This window comes from Callospermophilus lateralis, chromosome 2 (assembly GCF_048772815.1).
Source record: "Callospermophilus lateralis isolate mCalLat2 chromosome 2, mCalLat2.hap1, whole genome shotgun sequence".
NCBI lineage: Eukaryota > Metazoa > Chordata > Mammalia > Rodentia > Sciuridae > Callospermophilus > Callospermophilus lateralis.
In genome coordinates this window covers 68,836,323-68,851,935 of record NC_135306.1, presented here as the reverse complement: position 1 = coordinate 68,851,935, position 15,613 = coordinate 68,836,323, and the positions used below count along the sequence as shown (strand labels likewise).

The 15,613-nt window shown below is 39.5% G+C and overlaps 1 protein-coding gene across 1 annotated transcript in view; it reads right to left on the bottom strand.

The window, feature by feature from the left end:
* Positions 1-15,613, bottom strand: part of Cfap95 (cilia and flagella associated protein 95) — a 64,900-nt gene that overhangs the window by 35,111 nt on the left and 14,176 nt on the right. The window contains exon 2 of the mRNA XM_076841496.1: positions 8,254-8,362. Within this exon, the coding sequence (XP_076697611.1) occupies positions 8,254-8,362 (109 nt within the window). The remainder of the gene's footprint in view (positions 1-8,253; positions 8,363-15,613) is intronic.

The window sequence follows — 15,613 nt, the reverse complement described above, 5'->3', positions numbered from 1 at the left end:
TTCAGGTACTTAGATGCAAATTCAAGGAGCATCTGTTAAGATTATACTGGTTAAATCACTGTTCTACTATATCAAAGAAAAATATCTGAACTAAGTACATTATAATCTAATATCTTAGATCTAGTATATTTATATCTTTTAAAATTCCTTTTAGAGTCATTAATTTCAAAATATCCTATTTTATCTACAAAACAGCTCATATTTAGGCCTATATGTAACTATTCTTTTTAAAGTTTTGTTTTATTTTTAATTGACAAAATATTAATCAACTATATATATATATATGTGTGTGTGTATATATATACATATATATATATATATATATACACACACATACATACACATATTGTATGTGTGTGTGTTGGTGGTGCTGGGGATTGAAACCAGGGCTTTGTGTATGCTAGGCAAGCACTTTACCAACTGAGCTATTTCCCCAACCCCTAATTGCATATATTTATGGAACATAATATGATGTTTCAATTCATGCATACAATGTGCAATGATCAAATCAGGCTATTAGCATATCCAACACCTCAGATTACTTTTTTTATATTTTTGTAGTGAGGACACTTAAAATCTCTCTTGTAGCTCTTTAAAATTTAAATTATTATTAGCTATAGCCATGTTGTTGTGCAATAGAATATCAGAACTTACTCTTCCTATCTAACCACAACTCTGTGCTAGTTGACTATCTTCTCCCCATCTCTTCCACTTCCCTGTCCCCTCGGCCTCTAGTAACCACCATTCTACTCTCTTCTCCAAAAAGTTTGACTTTTTAAAATTCTTTTTATGATTGAGGTCATAAATTTTAGGGATTCAACATGCACCACTTCCTCAGACATGGTCTCTCTTCAGCCTCTTGCAGCCCTCACCTTGACATCAGTCTCACATGCAAGGAGGGGTCAACCAGTGACTGTGGCACCAGCCCTTGGTGGCATTGGGGATGCTTAGGAAAGAGGCTTAACAAATTGAAAAAACAATAATGGATGTGCTCCTGATAATTTTACTCTGCACTGAATTCATTCTGGTAGAGTTATATCATTTTAATAAAGTCCAAATAAATACCAAAACAAATATCATAATTCAAAATGCTATTTCTCATAATCACTTAGACTAATAGACAATCAGAGAAAAACCTTAGTGCCTTGAACTACTTCTCCCCTGTGAATCTAGATCCTCTGTGGTCCACTTGGCCTCTTGAAACCTCTAGAACCATGGAGTAGGAAACCATTTATCTCACCATCAAAACCTAAGCAGCATTTTCCCAGATTGTGTCAAGAAAGGGTTCCTTTAAGACTCAGTTCAGGAGTTCAAAGGAAGCCATCCCCGAACCTCAACCAACTCATTTCAGTTCAGGTGCCTTTCACAGCACCCTGATCTTTTTATCGTAGCACCCATTAGACCCCTTGGCATTATGGTTTTATCTCCTCATTTTCCCTATGAACTGTGGGTTCCTTATGTACAAGGACTTTGTTTGGAATTGTTTCTTACCCTAGCATTTAGTATAATGCCTGCCAAAACAATAGGCCCTCAATAAATATTTGTTGAATGTTGTCCTTCCTTCCCTCCCTCCTTTCTTTATTCCACAAAAAAAATAAATAAATATATATACTGAACACTCACTATGTGCTGGTCACTTTTCTAGGGAGCAAAACAGACCAAAGTCCCTACTCTCATGAAGCATGTATCCCAGTAAAGGGACACAGACAGTTAACAACTAAAAAAGTCTAAGAAACGTCCAGTGATGTAAGTGTTATGAAGAAAACTAAACTAAGGAAAGGGAATAGAGCAGGGGAAATAAGAATGAGCTTTTTTTTTTTTTAACATGCAAATGGGTAACTGGCCCACTGAGCAAGTAGGACTTGTAAGTACTTGTAAGGTACAATCAGAAAACAAACCTGTTCTTCTATAACTGCTCTTCCACAGTCAGTCCTAGAGGCTAGTTCTTGCTCATTTATCTTTGATGCAATATCAGAAAACCCCCAGGAATGTTCTGGTTACCTTCAGATAATGGGAAAAATTTTCTGGCTGTTTTGGTCCAAGAAGAGTCTCATGAAGGTAAGTAGAATGCCTAGTCTCATGTAATACTCAAAACTTCAAACTTCATTTAAAGTTGAAGATTTTCATTCCTCTACCTTGGGCTTGCTCTGGCTTAGCCTACTATAATGGGAATAGGGGAGCATAGTTGGCTTCTTTTCAATTGTCCCTCTTGGAATTCTTCCCTACTCTCCACCTCCCACTGTCTCCTTAGGGGAATGATGCCAAGAGTGTGGGGTTATGAGGAAGACGAGATAGAGACAGTCAGGGCAGAAAGCAATCTTCATTTGATTTCCTGTGGGCATGTTTATGTTTGATCCTCCCTGACACTGATGGAAACTGGCTTACCTGGGATGTTCTGGTAGACTTTGGCATACTCTCTGGGAAGACTCAATGGCATATTCCATGACACAGGATGCTTCTGGTTGGACTTAAATATCCAACCTCAAACCCTGGAAGTCCATTCACTCCTCTTCCCACATACAATGAAAGCAAGCTGTGAAACTGTTCCCTGGTCTCTTTCTCTTCCTCATGGCCCACATATGACTCACATGAGCTACATCTGGGCCCACATATCCATACATCCTTGTTCAACCTCTGGCAGACATGTGGCTGCCTGCCTCCTTCTGCTCTGCTTCTTTAGATAGCTCACCAGAGCCTTGTGTCTATCACCAGGCACTCAAGAAGCTTTACAGATGAGCTTGGCAGAACTGTCACTCAAACTCTTCTTTTGGCTTCTTACTTTTTAATACTCTTATATCCTTCATTTGAGTGGGGTCCTAATGGTATCATCATATTTGAGGATCTGGCATTAAGTGATCCAATACTTCACTTTGGTTTGTGAAATTATTATTTCATTTTTGATCTTTTGGAGTTTTAGCCAAAATGTAGACAAAGAGAGTCCCATTCATTTATAAATAAATGAAGTTTACATTAGCCCCTGCTGCAGAATTTAAGTGTAATGAGACTTTCAATAACTTAAACAGAAATACTATGCTCGTGAACATAAGAAGTAGCCACTCAGCAGTAATCTGACTGCTAAGACCAAATTGCTAATTTTGCTAAACCAAAAATGCTAAGAAGGCAACTAGAAAGAGAAACAGATGGGAAAGGGCTAGCCAGCAGGTGTGTGGATGTAACTCAAGGAAATAGGACAAAAGTTATAGCTAAGGCAGGAGAAATCAAAACCTCAACACATACAAAGTGAGAAGTATACTATACTCCAGCCAGATCAACAAACTATCCGGAAGCAGTGTGGAGGGTAAAGAAACCATTGGACTAGTTGTGAAGAGGCAGTTTGGGAAAGTATTTAAGTGATAGAGGAAGAAAATTTATTTTAGTTTTTAAAATACTTTTTAGCTGTTTAACCTTGAATAGTGATATATACAAACATGGGTCACATATGGTACCTGCTTGAAGAGTTGTCCAAAGGTTGAGATGAGCATTTTTAACTGCCTTAATGAGTTGATCCAGTTGCATCACTGGGATGCAATCATGAAGTAACTTCATTTTAAACAAGTTGCCCCTCATCTCATATGCTTAGCTAGTTCTTTTCTTTGGCTTGATGGAAATCCTAGGCTGGTCTCATAGCTTTTCTGGGCTAGAGGATCTTGTTCTATTTAGGAAATTTACCAGTCCCGTGAAATGATCAGAGCTTCTAACTGGGTTCCATGCAAGCTCCCCCTCTCCCAGCTTGGTGTGGCTTTAGGCCTGGGGGCCTGCGCCGCTAGAGCTTTACCCAACTGTGCTTCTCTCTACTGCTCTCTATTCTAACTGGGCAAACAGGGAGACATCAGGTAAAAAGGCACAGTGTTAAGTGGCCCTGACTCTCTTGACCTCTCTTTCTAATGTCCTCTAAATTCTGGGACACACAATAATCTCTCTGAGTTGTTCCCCTGATAACTCTTCTCAGATGGGAAAGAAGGGAATGAAACTCAAAACTAAATAAATCCTGTTTCAACTCTTCAGACCCTACCCTTCAAGAACATAAGAGCTAAGTACTGGTTTAACCCCGCTGATAGTCTCTCAGGAGTTTCTGCCTACGTAGTTCAGCTTCTTGCTTTTAGATGTGTGGTTCCTGTCAACTATCATGAATGTTCTAGTCTGTAGGCCTCTATCAGAACCTGTGACAGGGAAAAGGACTCATCCATCCGTCGTATGAAGGCCTGGAGGTCCCAAACCTGTATCCCCACCCCTCCTTCTCTGTACCTTTGGAACCTTGGATAAGATCTGAAAGTCTAGGTTTAGCACTGGAAGAATAATATCTTTCTTGCCAATTTTTAGAGCCCGGATGCAAAGAACAAGAATGAAGATGTATGGAACAGTACTTAATGCACAAAAAGTCTATTAGAGAAAAATGTAACTTATTGTTAAGATGCAAGAATAGCAATTTTATCTGACACAGTCACTCCTTGATCTGTTCCCTTCCTCTCTAATACATATATTAAACCTGGTAGAGGAAGGACATGATTTTCATGGGCATCAACAAAAAGACATAGAAAAAGTAAACATTACTCTCTACTGATGCATCCTCCTAAAAACCCAGTGCTTGACTACTATAATGCATAGAAATCTGGGGGAAGAAATATTTGAGGTTTCAACACTTCACTTCATCTCACTTTCTCCCACAACCCAGAAGCCAGGTAGAAATCAAAATAAATGTTTCTGTTTGTTTGTTTGTCTTGCAGGGGTGGGGGCTGTTTGTTTTTTTGGTACAGGGAATTGAACCCAGGGGCACTTTACCACTCAGCTACATCCCCAGACTTTTTAATATTTTATCTTGAGATAGGGTCTCACTAAGTTGCTTACAGCCTTGTTAGCTAAATTGTTGAGGCTGGCTTTGAACTTGAGATCCTCCTGCCTTAGCCTCCCCAAGACACTGGGATAACAACACCTTTTGCCAGGCTCCACCACGCCTGGCAAAAATAAATATTTTTAAAGGCCAAAGACCCTAATTACATGTCAGACAATGCCTATCTTGCCAGCTTTCTCTTTGTTTGCTCACAGCCCCACATTCAAGAAAGCATGGGTTTGGAGGAGCGGGAGTGAAGCAGGGTGGCTCTTGACTAAGTTGAGCATAACACTTCACATGCTAGCTAATGACCAGCAAGGCAGCTTGGTGCAAAGGGAAAGAAAGTTGGGTGGAAACTGACAAATCTCAGATTGCTCCTGAGATTTAAGCCACAGGGCAAGAGAAAATCCTGAGCACAGATAAAGATTCCAAGAAAGACAATATGTTTGTGTATGTGTCCAAGAAAGTGTAGTATTAAGGAAAATGTCTTGCTTTAGACCTCTCTTGGTTTTGATAAATTTCCTTGTTCTATATCTGGGCAGCTATAACTTTATAATAAATCCCTATTTTTCAGGTTGTTCTTACCATTCTCTGTCCACTCTAACTATAAGAGAAAGGGAGGAAACATTACTACCACAATAAGCAAATTCATTCCTCTCACCCTGGAAAACAAAGCATCTTCTAGAACAATTTCCAGTGTTGAAAAATGGATAATCTTAGGCCAGCACTACTTCAAAAGCTGGTCTGAGAGTAGCCCAGCCTTTCGGGGGCAGACAATGATATAAACCCAGTCTTCTTAGCACATTCACATTCATCTTTGTCAAATAACCTTCTCTTCAGGCCCAGAGGCCATCCTCTAAGGCTGAATTGGGTCTTCATCTAGCTCCAAAGCTGCTGGCATTGTAGAAGGCAACTTGGGAGTCTTTCAGAAGCTGAGCTCCTGCCTCAATCAAGTAACCAAGCAGTAACTCACTCACAGCAATTCAAACAGGAATTACTTGCAATGCATGTGCTTTTTTGTAAATGGACCTTAAAGATATTATCAGAATATCAATAGCATGTTTTAATTTCTTGCAACTTCACTACCTTGAGACAAGTACAAATGATTTGAGATCAAAGACTTGTGTTCAAACTCCTGTTTTTCCAGTCCCTACCTGTGTTGGTTTTAAGTTGCTTAACATCTAGGAGTCTCTTTCCTCTCCTCTATAAAATAAGAGATGATAGTGCCACTTCACAGGATTATTGTGGAGGGCAAAGAAAGCAGCCAGCAAGATGCTTTTGAGCAATATCAGTATCAAAATAATAATAACAATTTCTTGAGCACTTGCTATGTGCCAGTGCTATATTTTGGATACTGAACATCCCTCAAAGGCCTATGTATTAAGAGCTCCATCCCCAGGATGGCAGTACTGGGACGCACTGGGGATCTTTAAGAGGAGGGCCTAGTGGAAGTCACTGGGGGAATGCCATCAGAAGGGACAGGGGTATTCAAAGCCAGCCTCAGCAACTTAGTAAGACCCTATCTCAAAAAATAAAAAGGGCTAGGGATGTGGCTCAGTGGTTAAGAGCTCCTGGATTCAATCCCCAGTAACAAGAAAAAGAAAGAAAGAGAGAGAGGTAGGGAAAGAGTGGGGAGGGAGAGGAGAGTGGGGAGGGAGAGGAGAGTGGGGAGGGAGAGGAGAGAGGGGAGGGAGGGGGAGAGGGGAGGGAGGGGGAGAGGGGAGGGAGGGGGAGAGGGGGGGAGAGGGGAGGGAGGGAGGGGGAGGAAGAAGAAAAAGGGATTGGGGAACCCCAGCCTTTCAGTCTCTGTGTTAGTTAGCTTTCCCTTTCTGTAACAATATACCTGAGAAAAAATTAAAAGGAGGAAATTTTGTTTTGGCTCACAGTTTCAGAGATTTCAGTCCCTGGTCACTCAGCCCTGTTACTTTGGGCCCAAGCCAAGGCAGAATATCACAGTGGGAAGTGTATGGCAGTGAAAAGCAGTTCACCTCATAGCAGCCCAGCAGGCTAGCAAAAGAAGAGAAAGCAGAAGGATCTGAGTTCAAACCCAGCCTTAGCAAAGGCGAGGCACTAAGCAACTCAGTGAGACCATTTCTCTAAATAAAACACAAAAAATAGGCCTGGGGATGTGGCTCAGTGGTTGAGTGCCCCTGAGTACAAGCCCCAAAACCGTCCCCTGCCCCCCCACCAAAAAAAGGACCAGAGTCCCAATATACTTTTCAAGCCATGCCTCTAATAATCTACTTCCTCCAATGAGGCTCATCTTCTTAAATTTCTACCACCTCCCACTAGTACCACCAGCTGGGAACCAAACACATGAACTCTCTAGGGGACATTTAAGATCCATCCCATAACAGTTTTGTTGTAGGGACAAATGAGGCAAGTTCAAGGCACTGAAGACAGCAGGAAACAGTTTTATTTGGCTGCAGCCAGGCTCAAAGGGCACAGCTTTTGTTGTAATCAATTAATCCCCTGGACCCTGAGTTCAGGAGTTTCAGAGTTTTATACCCAGCATGTAAGAGAAGGGGCTCTGAAGTCACAGTCTGCAGAAGTTCACATAAAAGCAGCTTTTTCTTTCACTATTTTGGTCAAGTTAACCCTTTAAGAACAACTCCTGAGAAGGGGAGAGCTTCTTCTCCCCTTTCTTTCCTCCCCTGCCAGCTGTTACCATGGAACCTTAATTGGTAACTTATCTTAAAAATATAGACATCTCTGTGAAACCCAGCTCAAGGCCAGAGGCCTTATTTGCACATTTCTACAAACTACTATACTGTATATGTTTGTAAAAAACTAGTAAGGGGTGTCTAGCACCTGGAGTGCTGGTATCTTCTCGGCCAGTGGCCAAGTAAGATAGGGCAACACGAAAATAGGAAGTTTATCTACATTGAACTCTTTTGCAGAGACTCTTTTGCTGACAGTCCTAAAGTCAGCCATGGTGAAGATTTCTGGGGAAGCCCAGTTAAGACTTTTCTGTGGAGAAAGAGGGTGCCACTTCAGTTTCTCTCTGCTTCCTGACTCAAAAGGTGACTGCTTGATCTAACATATACTCCCAACCTCATCACAGGTCCAAATCAATGGATTTACCTGATTTTAATCTTGAAACCTCCAGAACCATAAGCCAAATAAACCTCTTTACTTCATACATAGCCTGTGTCAGGTACTTCATCATAGTGACAGAAAAGTAACTAATATAGTCAGGCACTATTTTAAGTACTTTACTTATTTTATTTAATTCCCCCCAAACCTTATGAATTAGGTACATCTGTATAGGTAATTTTGCTGAAGCACAGTGTCTAAGTCACCAACCTAAGCAGCTAATCTTGTTGATTAGAGGTAGCGCTAAAAAAAATATTCCTTCCCTTATATTTTCATGTTTCACTATGAGAAAGATACAAGACTTAAAGAAATTAGCAGCAACTACTTACTGGAGGTTCCTCAGTTCCAAATCGACAATATGTTGAAGCACACAGCCTTTTTATTTTATCAGGACCCTCTATATCATAATCTTTGGGAAAAGCTTCTCTGTCATGTTGCCTTAAGGAAAAAAAAAATAGGAGTCCATTAAAGGATAAGTCTTATTTATCATGCATTGCACTAATTTTTTTTTAAGTTCTCCAGTGAAATTTTACCATATTTGTGGCATAATTTTAATTGCAAATTTATTGAATTTGTGACAAATAAAGTATTTTCCAACTCTTTTCAAGTAATGCTGAGGCTACTTCCAAAAAGCAACTTAGCATATGTGATAAAACTAATAATATCGCAAAAGCACTACTTATCCAACACAGTAATTATTCAGCAACTCAAATGAACTGAATCTTATTTAATAATGTAGATTAGTTACCGACAGTAAATTCTAAAATAAGACATGGTAATATCTTGGAGAGGCAACTTGCCACTTTAGAAATTCTTTCTACCATGAATTTTAATTATATTTTTTCCAAAATGAGATAGCAAAGTATCTGCTCATATTGATTTATAACCTTTACTCCCTGCTTCTAAAGAACATCTAGAGAAAGCTGACAATTAAACATAAGCAAAAAAGAAAAAAAATAATCTTAAAATGTGCGTGTACATGGAAGAGAGGAAAAAGTATTCCAAACGTCTTGACCAAAAGAGCGGCTAGGAATAATGAAAAAGGAGGAACTTGGGATAATGAATGAAAAGGAGGTGTGTCCTGGCTGCCACTAGAAACTGCTATTTTCATAAAACTTTGTTAGGTAAAATAAAGAAAGCTAAGACCAAGCCTCCCGCTGAAGGGGCCCTATTGCTCTGTGTAGTTTTATGCCTGTAATTCCAGCTACTGGGGAACTGAGGCAGGAAAATATCAAGTTCAAGGACAGCCTCAGCAATTTAGTGACATCCTGTCTAAAAATAGAGGGTGTGGGGGGAGGGGAAGGCCTGGGGATATAGCTCAGGAGGGCACCCTTGGGTTCAATCCCAAGGCAAAGGGGCTTCTATTAAGGCATGCATGATTAGAAATGTGTAAGAGACACCAAGAATTCATCCATCCATCAATTTGTTCATCCAGCAAATATTTTTAAGGATCTATGAGCTTCGGTTTGTTTATCTTCTCCAAAATTCAAATTGGAATCTGATAGTCACCGTGGCAACTGGGAGGTAAGTCATCATGAAGAGGGATTAATGCTTCTCTCCTAGCAGTGAGTGAATTCTCAACCTCAAGGGACTGGATTAGTTTCCTAGAGAGCAAACTGATGTAAAGACAAGGCTGCCTTTGGAGTTTTGCCTCTCAATTCCCCTCTGCTTTTATGCCGTTATGCAGCACGAGGCCTTCGCCAATGTATTCACTTGATCTTGGACTCCCAGCCTCCAGAACTATGAGCTAAACAGACTTCTTTCCTTTGCAAATTGCCTAGTCATGGATATTCTGTTACAGCAACAGAAAATGAACTAAGATACCACAACTTGCCTGGTATTTTGCACAGTGCAGGGGATGTAACAGGAGCAAGCCTGACGGAGTCCCTACCTTCAGTTACTTACAGTCTGGTCAGAAGCAGAGGCAATGAAATAAGAAAAGTCTACAATGTGGTGAGTGTGGAAGCACCCAGCACCCAAATCATGAGACTCTCAATCCCATGCTCTTTGGGTCCTGAGCTCTCCACACATTCCTGCCTTGGCTCCCACCTCAGAGCATGAGAGCAGAGTGCTGCCATAGAACCCACAGCCCGGAGGCCCGGGGTGGCACAGCAGGCAGAGTGCCAGCACGGGAGCCTTCTTCTGTCCTCATATTTGAGCATCAGATTGCAAACACTAAAAGGTTTTGAGTAACCTAACAACATTATATGAGAACTAACAGGAAGCTTTCACTTAAGTCCTTAGCGAAGAAAGTGGTAGAATGAAGAGTCATGGGTCTGAGTCATTGCTAAGCCAGGTCCTAGCTGTATGACCTTAGGAAGGTCACTTAACTTTTCCATGTTTTCACTTTCACGTTTGTAAAATGATTACAAGAATAATAACAATATCTTTTCACTTTTTAATAAGAATTAAAATTTTAAAATAAAGGAAAAAGTTCTTATATGCTATGAAGCATTATGAACATCTGTGTCTAGTGACTACTAATCAGGCTTCAAAATCTAGTACCCAACAATTACAACTTTATTTTTTCCATAAGTGAACTTAATTTCCTTTCCAAGCTCTTATTGGGCCAGATGGGCAAACCTTGATCTTGGTCAATTCAGGATTTCTTCCATCTCTGTGTGGTGCTGTGACACCAAAAACCCCATCTTCGTTGTCACTGATTCTCCCCACCTACATCTGAGGACGTATCCTCTGCCTTCCTGGTCTCCCATTAGGGATTCATTCATGAGATGGAACATTTTGTCATATATCTGTTGGCCATGTATATGTCTTCTTTTGAGAAATTCTGTTTAGATCTATTACCCATTTTCCAAATCAGACTATTTGTTTCTTTGTTATTGAGTTTTTTTTAAAGCTCTTTTTATACTCTGGATAGTAACCTTTCTTAGAGGTTTAGTTGGCAAGTATTTTCTCCCGTTTTGTGGGTTGTCTCATCATCTGTTTGTTTCCATTGCTGTGTAGAAGCTTTTTAGTTTGGTGTAATCCTATTTGTCTACATTTGCTTCTGTTTCCTGTGTTTTTGGAGTCTTGTCCAAAAAAAAAAAAAATCCTTGTCCATTTCAATGTCCTGAAATGTTTCTCCTGTTTTCTTCTAGAAGTTTCTTGTGTTACATTTAAATGTTAAATCCATTTTGAGTTGATTTTTGCCACTGGTGAGCGATAGGGGTCTAGTATTGTTCTTCTGCGTGTGGATAGCCAGTTTTCCCTTACTGAAAAGACTGTTCTTTCTCATCTCCTTTCTCATTTTTAATGCTTCCAGTAATTCTCTAAATTGAAGTTCACGATACATTAAGAGGTTGAAACCATAGTTCTAGAAAAATATTGTTCTAGACCAGTGGTTCTCAGTTGAGTTTGGGATGGGGATCTATTTGTACCCATACCCTCCATGGACCTCAAGCAATAAAGACATTTGTTAACATTTGTAGATATTTTCAGTTGTAGCAGCTGAATTGGGTAGCTTTCTACCAGCATCTAGTAAGTAGCTGCCAATGATATTGCTAAGCATCCTAAAATGCCCAGGCAGCGACCCACAACACACACATAGCTAGCTCCAGGTGTCAATGGTACTGAGGTTGAGAAAGCACTGGAGAATAGTGGCACCTCAGACACTTGAATCAGTGGTTCCCAAACCTGAGTGCTTCACCAAGCAGCCAAACTTCCCCCTAAAATGGATGGGACCAATATAAGGCTGCCAACTTTTTGTTTTGACAAAAATATTCAAAATGAACTAATCACCTCTATCCTTTAATAAAAAGATCTGTAATGATAAAATATCAGTAAAAACAATCCCACCGCCCTTCAAATTGAATAAATCTAGCAATATGAAAAATGTGCTACATTGTCATCACAGCTGGTTTATCACTTTGGATTAGTCAAAAGGTCCTCATTGACTATCACTGGTCAAGTCCACAGTGTTTTGCAGATGTTAATTCATCCTGATATGAACTTGACAGGAGCTGGTCAGAATTTGTTCAAGGCCAAAGATGCTTGGATATAGGTATTCTGTGCTGCTTACCGAGGAAGCATGGTGTCTTAGAGGTCTGGTGGTAGGAACAGGGTCTCATTCTAGCTGGAAGGAGGGCCTTTGGGGTTTCTTGTCTATAGCACCAGAATTTTCCTTGAGAAACAGGCTTTCTTCTGTTGACAGTCTTTTTCTATCAAAGCCCAGAGCAGAATGAGATGGCTTTTTCTTAAGATAAATCCTCACCCAAGATTTCATGAAAGGCCAGTAGATGAAACTTGTTTTCTCTAACCTTCTATGAGAGAAAGAGTATGATCATTTTTTAAGCAAAGTTTATGAGAGTCCATTGTTTTGAATTAGCTCTCTGCACCAAACCCCAGCAGACCAGGCCAATCTAGAATGGACTCACTTGTGCTTAACACTACATAATGCAACTGAACTTTGAAACGGCCAGATTTCCGAAAACACAGGAGGACTCCAAGTCCACCCGAGTCAGCATTACATGGGAGTCCCCTTTGTCTAAGCCCCATAAGGAAAGTAACTTTTGAAATGATTCATCTGCTTTTTATTCTGTTTTTGTTTTCTTCAACTCTTTTCTGCCTAGAAAAACAATCCTCTGCTCAGCTCAATGGAACAGTTATTCTACCTCCTAGAAAGATATTGAGAAAGATATTGCCTGATTCTAGAATTACAAATAAAAGCCAATTTGACCTTTAAACTGAATCTATTATAATTTTGCGTTTTAACATTATTCATAGAATTAGGAATGTGGAACAAGGTGATGGGAGAGAATCCAAGCTTCAAACTGCATAAAATGGAATCTGAAATTCTGACCCTATTGTTGAAATGCTAATTGGAACAATTTAAAGAGAGTTATCTGCAATAGACACCAATAGGACAAAGACCAGCACAAGCTTGTCTCATTCTGGACAAACACCCAAACTAACGGGTAGTAAATCACTTCCAACCCCCAAACCTACATTCTTTTGGACCCTCCAGACCTTCATTTTCCTGTCTCCACCTGGGGCCAAACATGGTATAGTCCCAAGCTGTGACTTCAAGGGAATCTGCTGAACTAGTCTCTGGAGCTTTTTAGAAGCCTGGGTTTTCTTCCAGGAGAGGTGGGTTCTGCATATATCCTCTTGAATATAGGTATTGCCAGATGGGCAAGTGAGTTGCAGGACTGAACAAACTCAATTCCAGAGCTATGGGCCAACAGGACCTATATCTCCCCTCAGGCTAACACAGGCCAGAGAGGCTCAGCTCCCTGGTGGAGGATATGGTGGGGTTAGTTCATAGGATTCTCCTCAATGAAAAGGGGACACATCTAGGGTTTTTGTTGTCCCATGTCTCTGTGGGAGAAGTGGAGTTGAGGTATGCTAGACCCACATCTTTGTTACTACCCCATCTTTCACACTGCGTTATAATTATCCATTAACACATCCTCCTCCTCACTAGACTGATAGCTTCTTAGACAGAGAAATTATTTTTTTTATTCATTTTATGATCTCAGTGACTAGCATAGTCTAACACATTGTAAGCGTTCATTAAATTTTTCTTGATTGATTGAATATTTTTACTTTTTTTTTTTTTTTGCTGTCACCTTAGTATAAATACTGAAAGTGAGAGTTTTAAATGTGTCATAAAAACAAAGAGTATCCTGGGCCAGTCTGCAAAAGCACACATAAAGAGGGCATGGTTGTGCAAAGAGAGAAGCTGGTTTTCTGCAATACCAACCTGTCTCCAGAGGAATCATAAATTGACTAGCTGATTGGGAAAATTCTCAATATACATATGCATCACACTGTTACAAGGGATTTGAATCTCATCAATATCTGACACGAGAAAAATGAAAATCTGAGCCAGATTCTAGTTTCTGGTTACTTAACAAGAGACAAATTTTCTTTGCAGATTTCAAAGATGTTAAAAATGTTTAGTTAAGACTCCAGATGGCAGAATATATTAACTTTAAATCTTAGAATTATTAATGTGGTGCACAACCAGGCTGTCAGCTATTGTATTTTCTGATGTAAATGTGGCACAAATGAGAAGAGAAAGATAACTTCTCTATTAGGTTTTATAATCATCTGCTATCTAAAACTGTAAAAGAAAATTACCCTTGAGATTCAGCTACATTCCCTGACACATTAGAAGAATAAAACCAATAGAAGCAAAGACTGCAAAGAAATGTTTAACAATCCTCTTTAAAGATTTCCCAGGCAAAAGATTTACATGCCAAAGAAGTTGTTACTTGATGGCATATTCATCAAACTGGCAAAGGAAGACTTTTAGATATATTTGCAGAGTCATAAAGAAAATCTTATGTTCTTGGGAGAAATAGTGTCATTTTCAACTTTTGAAAAGGGACTTTGTTTTTCAATATGTCTCATGCTGTATGTGATTTGTGCATCTATACCACAAAGCCACAGAACTTAAAGGTTAAACTTCACTCAAAAGAAAAACATTTTACAAAGATAGATAAATTATTTATAGATAAATTATTAAGCAGCATGTAACTAAAACCTATCAACTTATTATGAATTTTCTGTTATGGAAAATCTTCAAAAATGGTAGCCCCTATGGAGAATATTGGGAAGAAACTAAAGGAACACATCAGTTGGAGACATTGTCAACCTTAACAGCTAAGTAAATGCCAGTCTGATTAACTGCCAAACATGTGATTTGTTGTGTTTTTTTTTGTGTGTGTGTGTATGTGTGTGGTGCTGGGGATTGAACCCATGGCTTTGTGCATGTGAGGCAAGCACTCTACCAACTGAGCTATAGCCCCAGCCCCGAACACGTGATTTGAAAGCAGCTGAAGGGACATGTATCAAGAAGGGGGATGATATAATTAATTCCCACCTGGAACACTTTAAGAGGGAAATAAAATACTAAGTCCACCAGGAGTGTCACAGTCAGAATTATCCTGGTCAACAAGGATAAAGACATTCTGTCCCCTATGTTGAGACAACTGGATCTAAATTACCTTCAAATTCTAGGTCACTTATTGTGGTTTCTTAGATCTATCCCTCCAAAACCAGTTTACATCACACTCTGGGTAGTGGGGTTGTGGCTCAGTGATAGAGCACTTGCCTAGCATGCTTGAGATGCTGGGTTCATTTCCCAACACCACATTAAAAAAAAAAAAAAAACTAAGCAAAATAAAGATATTATGTTCATCTTAAAAAACACTTGGTGGCGAAAGAGTGGAACTAAAGAGAGAGGGGTTTTTTAAGTGTATTATACTTCCATAATCACTATAGTCAAAGAACACTTTGGTAGTAGAGCTGGCTTGGAGAGACATGGAAACCAAGTGCCCCTCCCTGCAGCAAACCAAAAGCAAACAAACACCTAATTACCTATGGAAGCTCCTATCTCTATAGTTTTACTATCACTCCCAGAATAACATTAAAAGATTATGTTATGTGAGCTTAATTGCCATTTAAATGCACCTTTCTGTGAGTCCATGAGCCATGAATATTGAGTAAATAACACAAGGGTTATATGGTCTAAGAGCAATTAATTTTATTTATATTAGAAACAAACTTTCTTCATAGATGATAGAATCTAGACTTACAACACTCATTACAAACACATCTACATGCATATTTTTTCCCTTTTCTTCTAAGAAATCATGCAAAAGCAGTAAAAGAAATGGAAAAACTAAAAGTAAACTAAATTTTTGGCAAAATGAGAAAACCCCAGATTATAACACATGCAAGGGC